An 8265-nucleotide genomic window follows, 5' to 3' on the forward strand; every position below is an offset into this window, starting at 1 on the left:
ACTTTACGTTCAGTAACAGATCACCCATTTCTTTTTGCAGTTGTTCAGGTACATTCGGGTCCAAATTGCTATCTCTCATTAACAAGGTTTTTTTTTCATACAGTTTTCTGCATTTTCTTTTTTTTTTTTCACCTTCTACCTGGGGAACAACTTACAGACTGATGGTTTATGCTCTTTTAAAATTCAAGAGTTCTGTGAATTGTTTTCCACACATATGATTGAAACAAGTGCAGTTTGTGAAGTTGTCGCTTTCCAAGTTTTTAATTTCTTTCTTGAATGGCCATTTGGCAGGCATTGGCAATGGTAGTAGCAATTCTGCATGTAATGGTTTTACATTCTCAAATGTGTTATCTTCCTTTTTTTATTTTTGGAGAAATAGACAAATCAAATTTTGTTGATTCAAAATCAAAAGTTTAGAAAGGATCAGAATATTGTGAATCTGTACTGTTCTTCCTTACTGGCAGTAACTGTAATGGCATTTGAAGCTATAAGTTAAACTTGTATTATATTAAGATGTACTAGGAATGTGCTTGTACAGTTCAACTTGTCACTTTTAATATTATTTCAGGTGCAACATTTAAATGCAACAGACACATTTGGCCGTACAGCTTTACATGCTGCAGCTACAAATGAGAATGAAACATGTGCAAGGATACTTTTACAAGCAGGAGGTTTGTGCTAATTTTGTCATTTGAATAACTGAATATTGTTAAAGTAGGCTAGTCATATTTATAATGAATTCATATACCACTTCTGTGTAATTTATAATTTGAAGATTACCAGTCTAATAGGGTCAGATAAAATGTTGGGGTGACATTATAATTCTACTAATCTTAATCTACATCTTGGACTGATTTTTTGTTATGGCAGTACAGATTTGTCTTACTTGTAATATATTTAGTAACAGTACATATTATTGGTAAAAATTCCACATTGAGGTGCTATTTTCATAGCATATCTTTGATATTTTTAGCTTTTAACAATTGTATGAGAAAGACACCCTGCTTTTCTTTGAGTCACACCAGGGTTTCAACTTTGCCCATCTAAACCTTGGTCTGATTTTTTTCTCACTTGCTCCAGTCTTTTATACCCCACTCAACTGATCTTGGCAATATTTGTCTCATGTTACTCTTCACCTAAGTCAGCACACCCTCTATCCTGGTACTGTATATAATCACCTCATTCAGACAATTTTATCACTTTTTCTCAACAACACGTTTAGACATGGGTTTCTCTACAGAAGTGCTGTGACAGTTAATGTCCTTGGTTGCAATTTTTGCATTTCCTGGTGGCTTTCTGTATAAATTATACTTAATAATTATTAAAAAATAAATACAAAAATTGTGACACACTGTTCTTAGCCATGAATTCATAGGTAACTGTTTCCAGCACAGAGACTAATCAGCCCTCTTCTCTTCCACCCCTGTTATCTGGCATCTCTCAATGGTTGGGGGGGTCCCACTTAGTTGAGGCTGTCCATGATTAGCTTTGTTGTGAGATGGAGACATATTCGGTATGGGGGCTTGTCTCCAGAAGATTCTGAGGCTGCTTTTGTCTTTGAAACAGGAGAGTCTGATGAGAATTTGGATTCTCTCTCTCTTTTTTTTTCGGCACCTTCGTTTACTAGGTCAGTTTCTTAAAAGACCAGTTTGGATCAGCCACCTCCTGTTCCATGTCATAAGTTAGTCAATCGGGTTGGTGAGATTATGGGACTTTCTCCAGTGCCTTTGAATCTACTTCTTCTACCTTCAAAATTTTGTTGGAAGACTATCAGAACTCCCCACATCAATTTAAGGATGAATTGGGTCCTTTACTGACTTCTACTTTGGTAAAATTGTCAGCTTCTGCTCTTTCTTTGGTTACATCGTGGCTTGTACGTTGTTGGGATTTATTGGGTAGAGAGTCCTTGTTGGAGGGAGTTCATCTACCTGCTGTAGCCCTCCATGAGTTACATGAGGTTCCTTTTTTTCATCCCTTGATATTCGTGGGCATCCCAGAGTAATTGGGATCAGGAATTGATGTTGCCTGTTTGCATACTTCGTTGGCTTCTAGACTTTCTATAGCTCCTGCTGGAAGTTAAGGTAGGACTGCTCATTGTGTATTCTGATCCTCAATCTATTAGTGCTTAGAATAGATCCCATTCTTATCTTTGAGGCTCCTCTGCTTGAGCAGACTGTTGCCATTGGTGTTGGTGACTACCTTTCTGGACATCTGGAATTCTTTCACTACAGATGCATGGGTACTTGAGGTTCTGGTGTCATGGTTGGTCATTCAATTCACTTCTCCACCTCCATTATACTCACAACCAGTAGTATTTTCACCCCCAACAGACCTATGGAGTTTGGATCTTCATTCCAAGGCAGTCAAAGAGCTATTGGTCAAAGAGGCAGTAGAGAAAGTTGATCCCATTGTTCCAGGATTCTATTCCCATTTATTTGTTGTGCCCAAGAAGACGTGAGATTGGCGGCCGATCATCGATCTATCTTGTCTCAACCAATTCTTAGATTCTCCCAGGTTCACAATGGAGTCCTTTCTCATTCTACGTTGGTACTTTTCACCAGGTTTGTGGATGACCAAGTTCAATGATGCCAATGCATATCTCCACATTCCAATAGCGAAGTCATCCTGCCACTATATATGTTTTGTGCACAAGGGTCGGGTTATGCAATTCAGGGCTCTGTCCTTTTGCCTAGCACACCCATATTATTTTTATGATCTGGCATTTTTTTTTCTTCTGAAGGTTTTCACCTATCCCTTTTGGCCATTTTGACCACATCTCATAGTTTATAAGGAGGGGTGAGTATTTTTTTCATCTTTCTCTTGTCTCTTTACTTTGCTTTTGTCTGTCATCTCTTTTTTTCTTTACGGATCCCACTCTGTGCTGAGTTTTGCCTAGACAGGTGTGCTTTTATCAACAGAATTTCTCACTAGCAACCAATTTCACTATACTTACTACTCGATGCAATAGGTTCTGTTGAAATGAGGTGTTCCATAACACCATCTAGGAGCTCACCAGATGGTATTACCATTTTATGCTGGACTGCCATTCGTAGACGATCATGAGTAAAGCTAAAGGGGATCCTACCTGTTCCTGCTGATCGTCGGATTGAATGATTCGAGGTTGGTTTGTTTTTCAAACTGTAGGGAGCTTGGTTCACCTATTGCACTGTTTCCAGAGCACTTTTTCTCAGGACTCCCCATTATCCCCATCTGCATTACCCCCATATTCTATTTGTGGAGTTAGGGAGTCCTTACCAGACCTGGTTTCCAGTCACTGGGGTGGTGGACAGAGGCTTTTCCTTCTGAGTGTTTGAGTGATTTTCTCCACTCTTGGAGAAGGGGGCAAAGTTGGGGACCTTCCTACCCGTGTCCATGTCTGTAGGAGTGGCACCAGCCTCGGCAGGAACCTACTCATAATAACAGTTCAGATTTGATGCTTGGCTATCTGGTTGGAGTGTGCATGGCTCTTCCTTTGATCAATATCAGTTTAGTATATTGTTCATGGAAGGAGGTCCACTATCTCCTTGTAATTCTGAATGCATTGCGGTCCCATCCTGGATCCTTGGTTGAGCACAGTGTTATATTACATGTCCTCTTCATAATTCCAGGGGTAAGTAGAAAGATCCTTGCCCATGTAATTTGGGAGTGAGGATGAATGTACATGATTTCAGACCAGATGAGTTCTGTTTTTTTGGTTGAGTAAGTCGTACATGATCCTGTCATTCTGAGCCTGAGGTGTTGCCTTTCGGGCTCTTTAGGTGGAGGAGAAATTTTGTCAGCTTTAGTGTTGCTTACTTTCTCCTTGTGATTCTGGTGGTTCGGAGTGCATCACTCTATGGCTAAAGTTTGGGATCCAATCAAAAGTACATCTATAGAAAACATTGTGGTCCACTTGCCCTAGCCACTAACATGGGATACAGGGACTAATAACCCTTAATTACAACCCTTGGCTATCTTGTTCGGGCTGGCCTACAGTGATGATTATTCGTACTATTCCACCATTGATAGAGGAACTAAGTTGAGGGTAAAGAGCGTACCTGTTCTTGATGAAGTGTAGTTCCCCCACTCAGATACCACTCTTATCTTGGTACATCCTTGATCTATGCAGATGCTTTTTGTATTGATAATGACCTCATCAACCCCTCCACCTTCTTAATGAGGAATTCTAGTTATAAGTGGTAGTTTAGGTAAGTATGTTTTGGAAGTTAACATTTTTCTAAATTGAAAATGTATTTCCATTAATACTTACCTAAGCTGACACTATCCTTCCCTTATTCCCCACTAAGAGCTGATGTTAGAGACTGGGATGGTATCAGTCTCAAAAAAGTGATATAATTATCTGAATGAGGTCCTTATATACAGTACCAGGAGAGAAGGTGCATTGATGTAGGTGGAAAGCATCACGAGACAAATATTGCCAAGGGTAATTGAGTGTGGTATAAAAGACTGGAGCAAACAAGAAAAAATCTGACCAATGCATATATGGGCATAGGTGAATATTTGGTGGTTGAGTAATAGCTATAAGTGTCAGTGGAAGTAATTATTATTATCAGAAATACATTTTCAATTTAGGAAAATGTTAACTTATTGTACCCTGTCCACTGAGATCAAAATATATTTGTTTATATTTTATGAAAGGGAGAATTACTTGTACATTATGGACAATTTTATCTGATGTTTCATAGATAAACTTGTAGAATGTATGCTGTTGTAGCTAAACCTGTAAATGAAGCTATTTCACATGGTATTTTGTGTGATAAATGAGGCATATATAAGCGAGTTCTACATATGTAGCCTACATTAGTTCAGTAAGATGACCAGCTTTAGAAGGGATGTTAAGTGAGTGCTTATATTTCGGGGTTTTCCTTCAGGAGTGGCAAAACTAACAAACGTGAAGTTAGATGATAGACAAAGTTTACTTGTAATTGCAATCACAGGTGAAATTGATCAATTCCCATAAAGAACTGATAGGAAACCTCACAAATGAAGAATTGCAGGTACACCATGAGGAGTCTTCTTTGTTTAGAGTGTTAGAACAGTAAATTAGAGCAGTATTGTGAAGTCTGAGATCCATCTGATGGCCTCAGCTGTTGCCACTGATACCTCCTTAAAATCAGTGTTAGGGGCACAAATTTATAATGCATTAAATTGTTTTAGCTGGATGTCCACAGTCATGTGCAGGGGTGTTTTTGTGAGGAGTAATAGGCATACAACAATTGTCCACACTGACTCATTAAACTCTGATTTGGAAGTAAGCATTTTCATGTGCAAAATGCACCAAAACTAAACATTATTGGCTCCTTTTAGCAGAGAACATCTTTACAAGCCTTCGTTTCTGCAAAGAATTAAAATTGCTACGTGCTATCCAGACCATTGGAAGAAAAGATCCATAATCTGATAAATCATGTTTCCCCCTTTTTCAAACAAATGGAAGGGTTTGGTTATGGTATAACCCTTTGGTAGTCACTTGCTACAATTCGTTGTATGCAACATCTCTATTGTTATATTTCATTCCAAAAATAAAACTAGTGGATGAAATTGTTTAAAGTTTGACAAGAGTGTTCCTAAAAGCATCTAGTTTCATAAAAGTAAAACATTTAATTTAGATTTTTTTCTACTATATCTAATAAAAAAAATTTGTTATTTAATATAGTTATTTGCACTCACACTTTGAATAGTTCACCTGCAAGGTGATTTTTGTATGAAGTATAAAAATACTATAAAGTTGTCAAGAAATTATTGTCGCATTTTGGAAAGATTTCATCAACCACCCCCCAAAAAATGTATATCATGTATAATAGTTAAATGAACTGCCTAAACATCACGTTAGTGTAGCATATATATAATGTGTAAAGTGTAGTATACTCTAATCCCTTATAGCGATGGCACATGACAAGACACACATTCAGCATGTAATGCTGTTTGAATACAAGAAGGGAAACAATGCCTCTGTAGCCACAAAAAATATAAAAAAGTTTATGGAAATGTTTTGAATGTTTGTAAGTGTCAACGATGATTCAGCAAGTTTTGTTCAGGTGACTTTAGCCTTAAAAACTGTGATGGCTAGGGACCGACATGTTGGAATTGATATTGATGCTTGTTGAGTCTAATCTAAGGGAACACACTCGTGAAATGGCCCTGAAATTGCATGTCTCTCATGAAACAATATGTAAACATCTAAGCAATATGGAAAAACTCTATAAAGAAGGTGTTTGGGTGCCTCACAAACTTTCTGATGATCATTGTTTCCAACATTTGAACGTTGATTTTTCTCTTCTGGCACGTAATGCTCATGAACCACTTTGGACAGAATTGTCACCATTGATGAAAAATGGATTCTCTTTGCGAATATTAAATGCCAAAAACAATGGCTCAGTCCTAGACAAAAACCACTTCTGACCCCAAGACCTGGACTCCATCCACAGAAAGTAATGCTTTGCATTTGGTGGGACATCAAAGGAGTAATTCATTTCGAACTCCTCAATCCATAGCGAACTATCAATGCAGAGATCTATAGTCTGCAACTGGAATGTTTAAATCAAGCCCTTCATCAGAAATGCCCTTCACTCTTCAATCAGAAAGGTGTTCTCCATGAGAATGCACATCCACATGTGGCATGTTTGACACAACACAATATTATGGTGTTGGGTTGGCTGTTCAGAATGTTTCATAAAGTGGAAGTTTCCTTCCTGAACTGGTGAGTGCAGAGTAATGGCAATTAGGTTTCTAGGTGAAGACTACTTTCCTGTGATCCATGCCTTCTCAGTGACAAAATCTAGAGCATGCCTACTTTAATTTATGAAAAGTGCCATTTCCATGGGTTTAGAATCTTTACACTAGATAATGGAAGAGCAAATACACTCATTCAGAGGAAGTAAGTTATCCACAGTAATAGTATGAGAGGTCACTGTTCTAAAATTTTCTCCTCTATACATATTTGATGGTATTCTCAGATACGCTGATTTTCTTCAGAGTGAATGAGTAGAACCTACAAAAGCAGGAGATCCAATGGATACAAAGTAAAGGTTTGAATTACACAGTAGAGTGTGAAAATTGAAATAAGATTTAGTTACCTAAATTGCAAGTGAAAGTCTGATATCACTTTTCTGACTGTTTAATTTTAGCTTTTTTTGCATAATTAAAGAGTCCACCTGTAGTATGGTCTCATTTTCTGCTTTACCAGTTACTTTGAAAATAATCGGGGATGGGACTACATCACATTTACTCAATGACTGCTAAACATTGCTTGAACCAACCTTGAACTTAGGATCAGAGTGTTCTTTTAAATGATCTCCTGGTCTTCTGACAGTCGACCTGACATAAATGTGTTGGGTAAAAGAAAATCATAATTCACCTATTACTGTTGAGAAAAGTGGATTCAGCCTTTAAACTTGAACTTGCAAATAGACTGTTAAATATGGTATTTAATATCATATGGTTTTTGGTTGACTGTCAGAAGGCTGGGAGACCATTAAAAAAACACACTAATCCTACTTTCAAGATCAATTTAAGCATTATTTGACATGCACTAAGTGAATGTGATGTGGTTCCCCCCCCAATATGTTCAGAGTAATTGGTAAAAATGAAAACAAGACTATGCTACAGATGAAGGAGGTTTTTCTAATTCTTAAAAAGAAGCCAAAATTAAGCAATCAGAAAAGTGCTACTGAACTTTACTTGCAGTTTAGGTAATTGAAGTGTGCGTTTATGTCTTTGACCGTGTTCAAAGCAAAGAAAAAGACAGTACACAAAAGTATACAAGTTACAATCTTTAACCTAACAAACAATTAATGTTACGACAGATCAAAGTGCAGGCAACCTTTTACAGTGTGTGTGTATATGGAGTCTAAGAACCTTTATTATTCAGTGTTAGCTTCCCTGAATGAAAGAAATTGAAAAATTAAAGATAAAAATCATCAAAATTGAAAGCAAAAATTCAAATACTTTCTAAATTAAATCTGTAAGCTACGTAAAGTCTGTTAAAAGTTTACTAATATATTTAAGTCTAAAATATGTCTGTATTGTAGAGCCACATCTTTTATTTCTTTCAACATGGGCTTGGTTAATTTGACAGACCACATGACCTCTTTGTACTCCTTCAAAGTCTTTTTAGATTTTATACTACTAATGTTTAATATAGTGTGTATATTTTCATGAAATTTGGCAGCCTTTCAGTAAACATTGTCTTTCACATACAAAAAATCATATATTTTTAGTGAAGTATTCTTAATAAACTAAAAAAAGATCTGTTCTTGAATATATTGA

At 37.0% G+C, this 8265-nt stretch overlaps 1 protein-coding gene across 1 annotated transcript in view; it reads left to right on the plus strand.

The window, feature by feature from the left end:
- LOC106462914 (leucine-rich repeat serine/threonine-protein kinase 1-like) overlaps positions 1-8265 on the plus strand; it is a 257033-nt gene that overhangs the window by 26960 nt on the left and 221808 nt on the right. The window contains exon 3 of the mRNA XM_022390319.1: positions 569-671. Coding sequence (XP_022246027.1) covers positions 569-671 — 103 coding nt within the window. The remainder of the gene's footprint in view (positions 1-568; positions 672-8265) is intronic.

The sequence above is a fragment of the Limulus polyphemus genome, unplaced genomic scaffold (assembly GCF_000517525.1).
Source record: "Limulus polyphemus unplaced genomic scaffold, Limulus_polyphemus-2.1.2 Scaffold1281, whole genome shotgun sequence".
Taxonomy (NCBI): Eukaryota; Metazoa; Arthropoda; class Merostomata; order Xiphosura; family Limulidae; genus Limulus; species Limulus polyphemus.